Source organism: Prionailurus bengalensis, unplaced genomic scaffold (assembly GCF_016509475.1).
Source record: "Prionailurus bengalensis isolate Pbe53 unplaced genomic scaffold, Fcat_Pben_1.1_paternal_pri Un_scaffold_51, whole genome shotgun sequence".
Taxonomy (NCBI): Eukaryota; Metazoa; Chordata; class Mammalia; order Carnivora; family Felidae; genus Prionailurus; species Prionailurus bengalensis.
This window is the reverse complement of record NW_025091155.1, coordinates 566,245-582,974: the sequence shown is the minus strand read 5'-3', so window position 1 is coordinate 582,974 and position 16,730 is coordinate 566,245. Positions and strand designations below refer to the sequence as shown.

Here is a 16,730-nt window from a genome sequence, read left to right as displayed (position 1 = left end):
CTGGCAGCGTGCAGCCTCAGCGTCTACACTGCCCATGCCTGTGGCCTCCGGTCCGCCGCGGGGGGGCCCCTGGCCCCCCCATCATCTGACCAGAGCCCGTGCTCCCATCTGTCGGGTGGGCAGGCTCACGTCTCCGCTCTGCGGGTGAGCTCTGCTGGACCTGAAAACGGCAAGACGGGCAGAGGGCCAGGCAGGAGCTCAGCTTCACCCTCTAGCCCAGAGAGCCGTGGAAGCGGCCCCGTTGTGCCAGATTCAACCAGCTCTCTGAGGCAGGAGGATGGCGTTCCTTGCACCACCGCCTAGGCCTGCGGGGCCTGCAGGCCTTTGCTCCTCTGCTCCCCTCCCTACCTGCCCCCCCTGCCCCCACCTGTCCTCTCTTCCTCCCCTTCTGGTCCCAGCTCAAAAGACTCCTCCTTGGTTGTGCTATTCCATCTACCTCCCACCCACCCCCCACCCCCCCAAGTGAGCGCTGACGTCCCTTCCTCTAGACAACCACCACACAGAGGTCAGCTTTCCTGAGGAGAGCTTGTGTGCTGGGTCTGGTCCAGTTTCTGTGGGTGTCTGTCCCCTCCAGTATGGGGAGCCCTGCAGGGTCCACCTCACACCTGCATGAAGATAATACCATCAAACAGCCACAATTCCTTGGAATCGATGGGCTTCTCCGAAAACTGTCCACCTACTGCCTCAGCCGCACAGCCAGTGAGGTTGGCAGTCGGGGAATGGTACCTCCCTCCCTATTCCAACAGCGAGAGACTCAAGGGCCACAGAGGGGGGTGACTTTTCCAGCATCACTGCCCACCCTCTAACCTTCTGGGAGGCTGAGTAGCTTTTCTGTCATGTCCCATCAGGGCCCTCAAACCCCAGGAAACACCTCACTTCCCCAGAGCAGGGGCCTGCTGAGTGACCACAGCCCCTAATCATGGAGCATCTGGTTTCATCCTGGTCCCTGCGGATTCTTTTAACAACAAGATCACGCGGAGAGACATCATACCCAGGGACGTGATGCTTCGGCGATTCGTCTCCCATTTTGTTCACCTGATACACGTTTTAAATGACTACTGGGCTGTGTACACAGGAAGCCTTGATTCACTAGAAAGAACCGTGGCGGGTTTTCTTAGAAGAAGACAAAGTCAGGGATTTAAGGCATCCAGACGTGTCCAATGAGCAGAGTGGAGACAAAGATGTCTCTCCCGCTGCTGTGTCCGGGAACACAGCTGCCCACACACGCCCACCACACCCTCGGATCAGAGCCTGCCACTGATATCCACTGTGTGAAAGGGCTTGGAACCCACTGTCATCGTTATCACCATCCCTCGGCCCCAAGAAGCCAACACCATGAGCTTGCGAAGGCACTCCAACAGGAACGCTCACTTGTGTTCCCAGGAATACACACAGACGCCAGCTATTTACTTCTGGTTCCAACTTCTCCTGGGTTCATCCTCTTTCAAGTCCTGGAAACTCTGGGCACCACTTCTTGCCCTACAATCCCTCCATCAGATCCCCCCATCGCCCACTCTCCCAGGAAGCTCCCCCCACCTGGACACCTCCAAATCCTCCTCAAAGCCATCTCTGACTCCCCCTCTTCCTGGCCTTCTCGCTGGCCTCTTTACACTAATTTCCTGCTAGAACGATCACAATGGGTTCAAATGCTGCTGCTTGCACACCTAGCTCCCCCGTCACGGGCAGGTTGTGGGAGCAGGGCGCAGGGCTGATGTACCCCCTTACCTCCAGCCCCTCAGCATGGGCCCGGGCACATTGGTGGGGGGTGGAGTAGGGCCTCAAAGAAGCATGATCTAAACCCTTGGGCTCTGTTTTCCTCCAACTTAGAGTGTAGTGAAAGAGCCCTAATGACAAAGAAGGTAAATTCTAGGTATTCTGAACAGGGACCAGGCCATCCTTTCCTGAGTACTTCACAGCGAAGCCAAGACCTCATTGGTGAGTAACTGTCAACTGCCCAACAGTGGGAGTGAAGAACTTTCCCAGGAGAGAGAGAGTCACAGACAAATGTTGTAAGGTGGGAGGGAGCAACTTGTGTAAGGACCGAAAGGCCAGTGGTGCCTCAGCAAAGCAATGGGGCGATGGGCAAGAGTTCATGGATTATGCGTATCGGTTAGGCTAGGATGGGTTACGCTGCATAACACACAATTCTCTAAATCTCAGTGGCCTACAATAAAGTTTCTTTATGTCTCAGACTACATGCTCATGTGGCTCTCCTTCGTCTCCTCTCCCCTCTGCACTCAGGTTGACAGAGCAGTCTGTCTCTATCTGGAATATTGCCATTGTCGTGGAAAAAGGAAAAGAAAAGTGGTAAATTACTCACTGGTTCTTCACGCGTGTGCTCACATCTGTTTTCACTGTTCAGCAGCCCCTCTGCCATGCCTGAGGACAACATGGGCCGTGCTGTATAATCCTCCAACCGAGCAGGGCACTTCGATACAGGGCACCGAATGTGGGGGAGTGGTAATCCAGTTCCACACCGTGCTTATGAGTTTGACGTCTTTCCTAGGATCAGTGAAATCTGTTGAATAAACTGTTCATTTCTAAAAATCCCTCTGGCTGTAGTGAGAGACACAGATTGGAAGTGGGCAAGGGTGGGATTCGGGAGAAAATTCAGGAGGCTGCCTCAGTTTGCCAGGCAAAAAAAAAAGAAAAGTACTTTACACTAGGATCATGGCAGTGGAAATGGAGAGAAGCCAAGCGATTTAAAAGATGGAAGGGTCTAGTGATGTACAAAGGGGAGCAGAGGTGAGTGAATGTGTGACGCCAGAATGGCGAGAAGATACAGCAGGCTTGGCTTCTCATGTCTTAAACAGTTGCTGGCTCCCGTCTTTGGGGAGGACCAGCTACTCTATTCTCTGCTTGTCCTTGGGCTGTCTATGTTCTCCTAAGAAATCTCCCTTCTTGCTTGAAAAAAAAAGGCTGAGCTAAATAAAGATGGGAAGACATGGATGTGGTGAGCAGCCGAGTGAGCCGACAAATGAGTGACACAGTGACCAGGGGAATTAATTCATGTCTCCAAGTGTTCAAAGAGTGAAGAGAAACTAGACTCAACCGGAAGAAAAAGAAAGTCCTCCCACTGGGCATGCCTCCAAAGGATCCCTCGCCTCCCTAGTGACACATCAGGCATCTTTCTTCTTCCACGGGGCTACGACCAATTTCGGCTATAACAGAGAAAGGGGAGTGGGTGACAGAAGAAGAAGGGAGGGACAGGGAGGCAGAGGAAGGATGGGCTCCATGGACATATAGCAACCTGTATAGAACCCTTCCTCTCCTCCATGTGGCCTCCCTCCCTATGCCTCCTTTTTAGAGTTCCAGACTTGACTTTCAGTGGTGGGAGGGGTTGGGATTCACAAAACCTCAAAAGAGAATTTTTGTAGCAGGAGCATTAGTCCACCTTACAGGAGTTTAGAGCCTTGGGGTCCACACAGGCACAGCAAGCCACGGGGTCTCCTTTGCCCTGGGTGTTCTCAATAGCCAAGATGAGGAAGGTTCAGACACAGAACTGTATGGCACCTCCTCGGCCCCTCCCCGACCCATGTTCCCAGTGCACCTGGGGCCGATCAACTCGGGGAAGGGGCCACATCGATTCCTGCCACCTGCCTGAGCCAGAGCTCTCTGCACGCTCAGAAACCATCGGCTTCCCATTAGGCAGATCAATAGCTTCCACTGGTTTCCAATTTGTGTTTCCAGAAATTCATCTCCCAGCCACCTTTTTAATTAACCCCCGTCCACCACACCTGGGGCACAGATAGATCACCAGCCCTGGGCCACCTCTGCAGACCACAGACCACGAGGCTCCGTGAGCCACAGGGGGGCTGCAGGTGTGTTTAAAGCTGACCAGCTGCTTCCCGGTCACCGCAGGAGCTGACCCTGCTGGCTGGATGCCATCCACTCTGTCCCCTGCTCCTCGCTGAACCCCCGTGGAAGGGGCTGGGTCCTCCCTCACAGAAACAAAGCACGTGATGAGAGGCCAAGGCAGTGTCCTGAGGCCCCCCAGCTGGCAAGAGCTAGGACAAGTGCACCTTTGAGGCAGGCAATTGGCAAAGCGCTCCCCAGATGCCGCAGGACAATGGGGTCTGGCTGGCAGGTGAGCAGGAGGGGCCAGCAGCTGTAGGTTCAGGGCAGGACAAGGTGGAGGGAGTGTGATCCCCAGGAGCCTCTGCTTTCCCACACCTGGGGTCTCCTGGGTATTCCGCACTGCTCACCTGTCTACCCCTCCGGGGCCTAGCACCCCATCAGTGTCTCCATCACTGCTGCATCCCTGGTGCCTGGCACACAGTAGGTGCTCAGTAATGGCCGCTAAATGAGCAGTAAATACTTGCCGCACTTTGCCCTGGGCAGTGTTCCCAGAGCTTCTCTAAATGACCTTATTTCAATTTCACAGCTGTCCTCGAGGCGGGCATCACTAGTGTATGCATTTTATAGGGGGGAAGACTGAGGCCCCGAGAGGTTAAGTGACTTCCCCAAGGTCACACGGCGAGTCAGCGGTAGAGCTGCGATCTGAACCTGACTCTGGAACTGCACTCCACGCTCCCTTACCTATTCCCGGTGGCCTCAGCTCTCAAGGGCAGGAACTGGGTCCTGTGCCCCATGGAACCTCCACCATATATACCATCATGTAAACGTGTTTGTTGAGTGAACAAATGAGTGAATTATGCACTCCTTGTCCTTTAAAACACAGTACAGTCAAGCAGTCTGCTGGCCCAAATCTGGAGTGTTTCTGGTCGGGGATGAAGGGGAGAGAGGAGTGAATCTCCTGGGGGACCCAGAGGTGACAAGCCTCTCAGTAGTTACAACTCGGGGGCCATTACTAGGGACCCTCTGATCTCACCCCACCTCCTTGCTCACCAGTCTGTTATACTGGGGTTCTGTGTCATGTATACAGAGGGCACAGAGCCATGATTGGGTTTTATGTGGTGTCTTAAGACTTTCCAGTGAGATGAGTGGATTACTGTTGACCCAACCTCTGGGCAAAAAGAGCCTGCTATGCGTGGTCATCCAAGTCAGCTTCTGGAGGTGGCCAAAGTGAGACATGAAGGGAAGGGGGCCATGATGGACCCTGCACCTGTGGCCAGTGAGAGCAGGTGAGTCCGGAGCCAGGGCAGAAGGGAGGAGGGGGACAGCAGGGGGGAGGGTGGGGGAGGGAGAGCTGGGACATCCACCGGCTGAGGTCTGGTCCCCAGTGGGTGCACAGGAAAGAGAGGGTGATATCCAGAGTGTTTCCACCCAGCTCATTCCTTCCCCACCAGGTGGGCAGTCCCTGCAAGCGGACCCGGGGCTCCCATTGCCCACACGCCATTGTGACCCACCCCCGGCGACCCCGCTGCCCACACGCCATTGTGACCCAGCCCCCGGGCTCCCGTTACCCACACGCCATTGTGACCCACCCCCGGACTCCCGCTGCCCATACCCCATTGTGACCCACCCCCGGGGCTCCCGCTCCCCACACGCCATTGTGACCCACCCCCCCGGGCTCCCGTTGCCCATACCCCATTGTGACCCACCCCTGGGGCCCCCGCTGCCCACACGCCACTATGACAAATAATGACAAATCTACTTCATCTCAACCCCTGCAACATATATGCTGGCAATCATCCTCCACGCTTATGGCCTGCCCAGATCCATCTAAAGGGTCTCATGGCTGAGGTTTCATTAAACGGCAAGAAATGGCATTTTCCTGGCAACAGCTAGCCCCTCAAGGTCCTGGAACCTTGAGTCCTAGAGTAAGTCTCCAAGGAATTCTGGCTCTCCCCCTAACCCGTCACGACGCCAGTGCTGCTCTCCCTGCCCATGGGACCTGTCCCCGTGCTTTAATAAAATCACCTTTTTGCACCAAAGATTTCTTCACGAATTCTTCCTTGGCCATCGGCTCCAGACCCACGAACCCCCATCACTCCAAAACTTCACCACCTCCACCTTGTGCTTCCTACAACTCCAAATCCAGCAGGTCACTATCCCACCACACTCCTCCAGCCTGTGAAGCTGATCTGGATCTGGTCCCACCCGTCGCCCTGGCCAATCTCCTGTGCCATGTCCCCGGGCTTCCTGGAGCTCAGCATCGTTCCCTGCACTTAAAACGCAGGGACGGGGCTCCGGGGTGGGCCTCAGTGGCCCAAGCGTCCCACTCTTGGTCTTGCTCAGGTCACCATCTGTTTTGTGAGCTGGAGCCCCGCGTCGGGCTCCGAGCTGATAGCACAGAGTAGACTTGAGATTCTGTCTCTGTCCCTTCCCCACTCGCACTGTCCCTTCTGTTTCAAAACAAACATTTAAGTCCCGTTAAAGTTAAAAAACAAAATAAAATAAAGGCACGGACACGTGGCTCTCTTATGGCTCTCATTTATTTGCCATTTTTTGGGGTTCTATTTTATTGTTTTTTTTTGAATAAATTTTTGAATTTCTCAAGAGGTTTGAGAACCTGATTTTTTGGCTCTAGGGACATCCTCCCTGGCTGCCTGTATTCACTGCTGGTGTCGGAGTTTGTGGCTGGTGAGTTGTATCTGGGCCCGCTAATCATGGTCACGATGCTGGTCCCTTCGGAGGTCAGACTACTCCGCTCTGAGGACAGGCCTGTGCTGGAACAGGTTGCGATGGAGCTCCAGCAGCGGACTGTGGTTGGTGTGTAGATCGTGGGCTGGATAGTGGTTAACGTGTACCACATGTTTTCACTCTCCAGGGACATGAAAATCAGGGCACTCTGTTCCCTGTTTTCCATATTTCGTTCTGCTTCCCAGAAGACTTCCCCCTCAAACGGCTCAAACCCGGTGCCCAAGCAGTACCAAACCACCCCCAGGCTCCAAGCATTTGCGGAAGGGGTGTCCTCCCTTTGCTGCAGGAAGAGTCGCGGGGCAGAATAAGGGGGGCTGTCCCAGAAAGTGTGGAGTTTGTAGCCAGCAAACCGGATGCTCAGTCCAACCCCCGTGTGTTTTACCTTCAGCTTCTTGCCAAAAAGCAGTGTCTCCAGCTTCTGATACCCGCCGATCATACCTTGTTGGTGGCAGTACTCCACAACCGATAACAGCTGGCAGAATTTCTCTGGAACCTCCTCCGTCACTTGGCCACGGTGTGTAAAATTGTCATGCAGGTTGTCTCTGCTTACATATGTTGCATGGAGGACTAACGTTTCCTTGGTGTTGATCACCTCGAGTGACTTGACAATACCTGGGTGACTTGAGGTCTTCATATTCTGGGCTTCACGACAAAGTCCCTGGAGGCCAGTGGGGTCCTTCTGGGTTTTCCTGATGAACTTCACATCAGACTGCTTCCCGGTTAGGATGTGCGGGGTCAGCTTCATCGTGGCGACGCTGCCCTCACTGGTGGTCTCGTAAATACAGATGCGGTAATGGCCTTACGCCCCTGAAGGATGGTGACCTACTAACTATACTAACGCTAAATAATGCTAATTACACGGACTATGCTAACCAACAATACCAACCTACAAAATTTGCCAATACTAACAATACTATGCTTATGAACTATACTAACAATATGAACTATACTAACAATATGAACTATACTAACTGTACTAAAACGCTAACACAAAAAAAACAAATGAAAAACACACACGCGCACACACACACTCACACACACACACACACACACACACAAAGAAAATGAAGGGAGGAAACGAAGAAAAATTGAGAAAAAGAAAAACTAAAAAAGGAGAAAAAAAGAAAAAAGTAAAAACAGAAAAAGGCAAAAAAAATTGGGAGAGAAAAGGAGTAGAGAAAAAAGAAAAATGAAAATAAAAAAATAAACAAAATGAAAAAAAGAGAAGTCGAAATCAAACTAGCTAGGGTCAAAGGCCGACAGGTCACCAAAGCTTCCTGGGCTGTAAAGACCAAACACCCAGCCGAGCCAGGGTCTTATATAGACAGGTCTTGCCATGACGTCACAATGGGGCTTTGTGAGGGCACAGCAAGAAATGGGCCAATTAGGCAATCATGGCTGGGATGTCTGAGACCACAGTGGTTTCCTCACTTTTTATTCCCAAAACCCCTTTACTCAATAAAAAAAAAGACCCCCAATGGGCTTTTTGTTTGTTTGTGTGGGCTTTTCAAGATTGATATTTACTTTGTTAGAAATAAACATCTATAAGATGGTTCAGTGGCCTTTTCACTTCAAGTTTAGAAAACTGTAATTTTGGCTTGTATAGACCTCGTAATGTCTACACTTAAAATACCCAGTTCCTGGTCTCAAAATGGTGCTACAACGTATAAGGAAATGTTGTGTTGTGTAAAACACGATAAGGCTCATTATTAACATCTATAAAGCTCAGAGGAAGATTGCTTTTCATCATATGTTCACTGATAAGGTTGTGAGGAGATTTCTCATCAGAAACCTTGGAGGCTAGAAGGCATGGGTTGATGTGTTTAAAGCATTGAAGGAAAAAAGCTGTCAACCAAGAATCCTACATTTGGGAAAACTGTCCTTCCAAAATGAGGAAGAAATGAAGACCTTCCCAGATCAACCAAAGCTGAAAGCCTTGCCCTGATGACTAGACCGGCCCTGCAGTGAAGGGGGTCCTTCAGGTTGAAATGAAAGGGCACTGAACAAGTAACTCGAAGCCTTCTGAAGACATAATCTCCGGTAAAAGTAAACAGACAGACAATTATGAACGCTAGTACTGTTATGACTTTGGTCTGTAGCTCTACTTTTTGTTCTCTATGTTAAGAGACTGATATATTTAAAAACCTAATTATTCATCTATGCTTTTGGACCCAAGATGCATAAAGATGTAATTTTGTGACATTAACAACTGACAGAAGGTGGGGTCAGGGCTGTAAAGTAGCTGAGTTTTCATGTGTTATTGAGGTTAAGCTGGTATAAATTGACACTACGATGTTGTAACTTTAGGATGTTAAAAGCAATCCCATGGTAACCACACGCAACCACACACACACACACACACACACACCACAGAACATACACAAAAGGAAATGAGAAGGGAATTAAAATGTTTCACTACAAAAAAATCAACTAAATGCAAAAGAAGATAGTCATGCAGAAAATTTGAGACAGAAAGCAATTAAGGCATATAGAAAACAAAGAGCAAGCCACAGAAGGAATTCCTTCCTTATCAGTAATGACTTTAAATGTAAGCAGATTAAACAGATTAGTGAAATGGATAAAAACATAGGATCCAACTATCTGTTACCTACAAGGGACTCAGATCCAAAGACACAAAAAAGTTGAACATGAAAGGAAGGAAAAAGATAATCCATGCAAATAGTAACCAAAAGAAAGGGTGGAGTGGCTGTAATAATACCAGACAAAACAGACGTTAAATCAGAAAATGTTACAAGAGACAAAGAAGGACATTTTATATGAATTAAGAGGTTCAGTACAGCAAGAAGAAAAAATGATAAACATTTACGCACATAATGAGAGGCCATTATTGACAGAACTGAACGGAAAAATAGTTCTATAATAATCGTTGTAGCCTTCAATATCCCACTGTCAATAATGGACAGAACAACCAGACAGAAGGTAAGTAAGGACACAGATGATTTGAAGAACACGATAACCCAACCAGATCTAACAGACGGGCATGGGACCCCACCCAACAATAACGGCACGCGGGACCTTCTCTGAGACAGTCTTTGCATTAGGTCACGAGTTAAGTCTCAGTAGATTTTACAAGATAGATATCATACAAAGTATCTTTTCCAATCACAAGAAGATGAAGTCAGAAATCGGTAACAGAAGGAAGAGTAGAAAATTTAAAAATCTGTGAAAACTGAAAACACACTCTCAAAGAACCAATGTGTTGAAGAAGAAATCACAGTGGAATGCGAAAATACGTAGAGGTGAAGGGAAATGAAACAATACACATCAAAACTCCTGGAAAACAACAAAGCAGTGGTGAGGGGGAAATTTATAGCTGTAAACGCTCACAGTAAACATCAAGACAGATCTTAAATCAACACCATAGACGTGCAACTTAAGAAACTAGAAAAAGCCAAAGGTAGCAAAGGGAAGGAAATAATAAAGATTAGAGCAGAGATAAATGGAACAGAGGCTAGAAAAACGAAAGAGAAAATCAATGGACCCAAGAGCTGGTCCTTTGAAAACACCAAACTGCTAGCCAGATTGCCGGTGGAGGCAGAGAAGACTCAATGACTGCATTGCCACTGACTCCTTACAGACGTAGAAAGGGTTAGAGTGCTATCAACAAATGTATTCCAACTAATTGGAGAATCCAGATACAATGGACAAATTTCTAGACCTAGAAAACCTACCAAGACTAAATCACAAAGAAAGAGAAAATCGGAAGAGATTCGTACACAACTAGGGAAGAGATTGAGGCTGTAATCAAAGACCACTTGACAAAAATAAGCCCCGGATCTGACAGCCTCACTGGTGAATTCTACCAAACATTGGAAGAATTGACACCAATCTTCTCAAACTCTTCCAAAAAATTCAGAAGAAAGGACACTTCCTAACTAATTCTATCAGGCTGGCATTGCTTTGATGCACCCTAAATATCTCTGGGCCACCTTCCAGACAGTCACCAGAGGAGTTTTCTAAAATATCCAGCCAGATTAGTTATTTTCTCAGTGACAAAAGAGACCTTTCTCTTGTCTGTGGAAAGAGAGGACCAGTAGTGTCTCCAGAATCAGGCTGAACATCTATGGACCTCTTCTGAGAGCCTCCGTCCACAACGGATGGGCCACACTGCAGACTGGACACAGCTGAAGCGGGGCAGGGGGTGGGGTGGGGAGGGGAAAATTCACGGAGGTAACCTGGGCTTCAATTGGTCTGTCAGCTGCTTTGACTGCTTTGGGCATCTTTGAATACAACAAGCCATGTCCTCGTTGGACACTGGGCAAGGACAATCTATCTGCACATCCAGCCCTATGGGCTGGAGTCTCCCAAACGAGGCCATCTTTTTTTTTTTTTTTTTTTGTCAACTCTGCTCCACCACAATATTCATCAGACTCCTGAGAAAGACAACCGATGAAGGGATCCATAAATGGTAAGACCATCTTGCACTTAGCTGTGTTTTGTAAAAGGGAGATATTAGGAAACTGGGCCCTTAAGGCTTTGCTTGCACCCTGTTTGTGTAATGGTATGTGTGTCTATGTATGTTGTAAATGTGAGATAGTTTACCTCTGGGTGGTGTTTGTGAAAATTAATTTGTAAAAGTGCTCTACTTAGCTGGTTTGAAGGCAAGTGCTTGTAAGAACTGGGTGTTCTAGGGGCGCCTGGGTGGCTCAGTCGGTTAAGCGTCTGACTTCAGCTCAGGTCATGCTCTTGTGGTCTGTGGGTTCGTGCCCCACGTAGGGCTCTGTGCTGAGGCCTCAGAGCCTGGAGCCTGCTTGAGATTCTGTGTCTCCCTCTCTCTGTAATCCTCCCCCATTCATGCTCTGTCTCTCTCTGTCTCTCTGTCTCTCTCTCAAAAGTAAACATTAAAAAATTTAAAAGAAAAAAAAAAAAGAACTGGGAATTCTAAAACTCAGAAAGATAGAAACTAACCCCAGGTGTCTTTCAAGTTCAAGTGATCTTGGAAAATATTTGGTATGAAAGCTAATGTAACGTTGTTTGTTTAGTTAAAATGGAGATAAGTCTTTAGAATTGTCAACATTAAATATGGTAGTTTCACTCTGCTTGTGTTTACTATAAGTCAAACCAGCTGTTGGTGTTGTGACTGTCACAAAATGTGATGGAAAAGAAAACGACGTTAGAGCCCTGTCCAATGGCTTCTGAAGCTTTATGGGCAAGCGAAGGACAGACAGACAGATGTAAATAATTTTAATAAATGTAATTAAGGCTACTTGAAAAAATAAGGGAAAAATTCTGTATTTAATGAAAGTGTGACCGGTTATTCAAAGAGGGAAAACTTGGGGTACCTGGGTGGCTCAGTCTGTTGAGCATCCCACTCCTGACCTCTGCGCAAGTCATAATCCCAGAGTTGTGGGATTGAGCCCCGTGTCAGGCTCCAAGTGGAGCCTGCTTGAGATTCTCTCTCTGTGTGTCTCTCTCTATCCCCCTCTCCCACTTGTGCTCTCTCTCTCTCAAACAAAATTAAAAAAAAATAAAGAGGGGAAAACGTAGGACAAAATCTGAAGGAATGCGAAAGGGAAAATTGCAGAAGGTTTGCGAGAAGGGAATCTTTCAAAAGAAATGCTACGCATGGTCAGGAACAAGATTCTGGAGTTTCGCATGTAAGAAACAAGTTTATGAGGGCAGGGATTGACCCCCGGGGAAGAGAAGGGGGAGGCAGAGAAAGATGCCAGGCAGAAGTTGAGCAGTGACACTTCAACAGAAGCCTTAGCTGACTCTCTGAGCAGTCCCGAAAGTTGGACTGCCCTTTGGAAGCATCCAAACTTAGGTGAAAGGGGCTGGCTTTTCGTAAGTGTCTTTGGATGTGACCACCTGGGCAGTGGGCAATTCCTTGGCAAGGCCGCTGTCTACAGTCAAGGCGATCCCTGATGACGTCTGAGCGTCGAAGGCTGTAGGCAGCATTGCTATGGCTGGGAGACCTTGGTTCCTGCCGGAGATTCTGGTCAGCACATCCCAACACCCGTCACAAGAACTCAGACCCATGCAGCGTCCTGGATGTCCTTGTCCAAATAAGTATGTATGTATCAACGTGGGAGGTGACACAAAGGAAGAAAGAAGGGACTGCATATCTTTTTAAAAATTCATCTTGTTGCAACGAATGAGTTTTAATATCCAAAGTATAGTGCTATAAGACTGGAATTTGGGTTTTCTCACTGTTAATGTGACAGAGGCTTCTTAGATGATGGGTCTAAATTACCAACAGAGGTTTTTCTTTACCTTTAATCTGCCTAGAAAAACAAAGTTTCTATGTCTTGTCTTTGTTAGGTCTTTTCTTATTTAAGAAAGTTGAATCTGCTCAGTGTTAAGAGAGCTAAGGTTTGCTCACAGCTCCATTTACCTTGCTGTCTGCATTTACCTTGAGGATCTCTTCTTGCCATCCTGGCTAAATAAGTATCCTGTTTTGTAATGATCTGTAATCCTATTTAGGCACCTGTTTTGAAACCTGCTGGCATTTCACCAACTTCCAAAAACCCAGCTTGTGAATGGAAGTCTTTTTGACGAATTAGGCTTATTCCCTGGTGTGTCAAATGACATGGGAGGCATCATCAAATAAGTGATGAGGAACCTTCTTAGGCTTTGTTGTATGGGTGATTGCTCTAAGTGTCCTAGAGATTTTATAAGATTCCTAAGGTTTTGATATGTCCTGGTATAATGTCATCGCTTGTAATACTAACTACTGAAGTATCATGTGTCACAGAATCTCTTTGCCAGCTGCACTGCATTGACAAATACAGCTCTCTGATCCCTTCAGGATCATAAAGCTAAGCTTAGTAAGAATTCCCAGAACTAATGGGGAACCTGCTTTCAAACAGACACTTGTGTAAACATTGCTGGTCCTCTAATGTTTGCTCTTCTGAATTTAAGTCTGCCTATGACATTTGGTAGATGTTTGGTAAATAATTTCTTCATAAACAGATAGGAAACATTTATCCCTTTCTCCCTACCTGGTACCACCAGAATTCAAAACTCTCAGGGAGTATTCTTGTATTTTCACGGCAGTGTATTTATTTGCAGAAGTTCGATACGAATCCGTTCTCCTTGCAACAGGACGCCACTGGAAACATTGGTCATGTTGCCAAGGCTTTGACTGGAATGTCATAGTTGAGGGAGATATGCCTAGACTCAGCTACAATCAGAGAGCTTTAAGGAACTAATTAAGGTTGGCTTTGCCGAGCCAATGAAGCCCCTTGGAAAACTTGCCTGGTACCTTGCTTACAAAGTTCCCAGCAGCCCTACCAGGTGAATAAGGAAGGTTGTCACTTCCTGGCAGGTGCAGGAACCTCAGGGTATTTGGGGGATCTCGAGAAGAGAGGGAGCCACCCAAATCTATAGGTATGGCAGGCAAAGGCTGATGGCCAGTATTTGGCTTGGCTTCTTTAGCTTGACAAGGCTGTTAAAAGTTCAATCTGACATTCCTTACGAAAAGTTCCAGCGAAGCAGATTGAAAAAAACAAACACCTATATGACCAATCACCATTGTGATGGCACTTGTGTAAACAGGCCCAGCTTCAACTGGACAATTTTACAAACAAATGTGTCCTAATTTGGCTATCTTTGGTGGAAATGAGGGTGGTTTCAGAGAGGGAGATTTTTCCAGTAACACACCTGTGAACATGTAAGATCATAGTTCCGAGGAACCGTCTTTGAGTGTTCGTTGGTTGTCTATACACCTGGGCTGGGTCCTGAATTCTTCTGGTTTCCTTGAATGTCTGACCCTGACTCTCCAAACTAAGGTTTCCAGTTTTCTCCCACCGTGTTGACTGGAAGCACTGAGAACGAACACTGCTTTTCCCTGAAGCCCCGCAAACCGAAGCCAGGCCACCCGAGGTACACGGGAGAGAAAAGTGGCCCGGTGATCTGAGGGCCACTCAGAAAGATCACCAGAGACACACGGATAGCTGAACAAGCTGATCACAGCCATCCCGACTGGACAAGCTGCCATCGGAGCATCCAGACGTGGACGTGTTCACGGATGGGGACGGTGTCACGGGTCAAAGACAAGGAAGAGCTGGGTGCAGCGGTGACCCATCAGCCATCGTCCACTGCGGAAGACGCCACACAGTGGACCGACTGCCCAAGGGAACCATGCTGGCAGCCCGTCAAAGACTCCAAGACCCTCTGGAAGAGCTTTAGTGCCAAAGATAGACTTAACTACATATCAACCCCAACGTCCCTTGGAGGACCAAAGAGGAGTTAAGTAAGGAGTGGGGGTTTGGACACCGTGCTGGCATTGACCCCGGCTGGAAACAGAATGAATCCTTACCCTAGGGCATCTGATGAAAGAAATAATTAGCCACATTCTTCAAAGCACCCTTTATGGGAAAGATGCCACTCTCTAGTGGATCCAGAAGTATACTGCGGGCTCTGATTTTCAGCGAAATGCTACAAAAGGCAACGCTTGTGCTACAAACAATCCTAAGACTGGGTGCCCACAAGTTCTCAAGGGTATACAACTGAGAGGCCCCAAACCTGGGGAAGACCGGCACGCAGCCTTTCCCGGAATGCAAAGAACAATGGGTAATTCTCGGGGTTTGCTTGTATCTGTAGACACCTTTATCAACAGGGTTGAGGTTCCTCCCTGCTGTTCAGAGAAGGCCTCAGGAGTTGTCAAAATGCTTTTAAGCGAGATCATTTCTAGGTTTTGACTGCCACTAATAATTCAGAGTGACAATGGAGTGACAACCACAGCGTCCAAGGCCTTGGGCATTCAGTGGAAATCACACGCTTCCTGGAGACACCGAGAGAGTGGAAAAAGGGGAAAAAATGAACTTTGGCAAAGCTCTGCCAAGAAACCCACTTCACTTGGGAACAACCCGTGCCATCTGCCCTGCTTTGGGAAAGAGTGGTCCCTAGAAGAGGGCTTGGTTTAGGCCCCTGTGGAATGTTATATGGAAGACTTTCTATGTTCTTTTCGTGACCTAGGAGTCGCTGGCGGGGCTCCCACCAGCGATTTGGATAGTATCAGGTACATCCAGGGCCTGAATTTGCTTCCGGCAGGCTGATGTACCTCACAGATGTGTCTTCACGCTGCCTGAATCCCTTAGTGACATCAAAAGGTGTCACTAAAGATGTCACTAAAGACCTGAAGAGCGGGAGCCCAGAGGACCAGCTCCAGCCTCACTGGACAGGTCAGACCCTGTGCGGTGCTGTTGACCCCCCACTCCTCCGAAACTACAGGGAATTGAGCCGTGGATTCACACTTGAATGACAAGAATCCATAGGTTCCCTACACCCTGTCAACAGGGAGGAGGTCGAAAGGGACCTGGCTCAGACCAGTGAGCCTCTGCCGGACCTGAACCTCCGACTCGGGGGAACTGGTCCAAGGGAATCAAGCCATGAGTACAACATGCTACCTGTTGTTCTCTAGTACCCCTAAAACCCTAGACACAACATGGTACAGGAACTATTGACCAAAGTACAAAAATCCCGGTAATGCAGAACATTCCTTTCCACCCCAAAGTTTCCACTTGTCTAACCCCAGTCTTCACCCCACCTCAGCAGGAAGTAACGGCCGCGGCCGGTCGTGGTCCCAATACCCACAAGAATGAGGACGGATCAAAAGACCCTGGGGACTGAAAAGGGTAACCAAAGGGTTAGCAGCCACAACTTTGTACCCAGACCTTTTTCCTTTGCCGCTAAGTACCCCTGGCTCTCCTCCTCTAGGGAGGTGGATGTGAGGCTCGCCCTCCTGCCTCTGGAATAAACTCTTGCTTTGCTTTATACTCCATGTCTCAGTGATGGTCTTTATGCGCATCAGGCAGATGAACTTGGGTTCACTACATATGGCAGGCACTCAGTAAAGACCGCTGAACCCACGTGGACTCTGACGCTTGGAGAGTTAAGTGTCTTGTCCGTGGTGACACAGGGTAGGACGAGGAGAAGGGTTTGATTTCAGAACTGTAGTGCCTCTACTCCCATCCACAGTGCTAAGAAGTTTCTGCTCTCCTCCCAAGGCCACCTGCTCAGCCCTCGGCACAGCACCTCCGTGGCCCCAGCCCCCATCCCTGCTTTGGAGCCAGCTCCCCATTCTGACCTGGAGGTGACAGACAGCTCAGCCCTGTTTACCCAGCTCCACCAACATCCCAGCCTCATCTGCCAACTTTGGCAATTTTCATACCACCTCGCACACAAAACAAATTGCACGCTCCCATTTTGGGTTTGGGGGG

General features: G+C 48.6%; 1 protein-coding gene across 1 annotated transcript; it reads right to left on the bottom strand.

Annotated features, from left to right (window-relative positions):
• Window positions 1–6,322: 6,322 nt before the first annotated feature.
• LOC122478341 (serine/threonine-protein kinase MARK1-like) lies at window positions 6,323–7,615 on the bottom strand. Its single transcript, XM_043571964.1, has 2 exons — window positions 6,929–7,615; window positions 6,323–6,826 (listed from the first exon to the last, which is right to left on the bottom strand). The coding sequence occupies exons 1-2, from the start codon at window positions 7,289–7,291 to the stop codon at window positions 6,365–6,367; spliced, it is 825 nt and encodes a 274-aa protein (XP_043427899.1). The 5' UTR covers window positions 7,292–7,615; the 3' UTR covers window positions 6,323–6,364.
• Window positions 7,616–16,730: the final 9,115 nt, after the last annotated feature.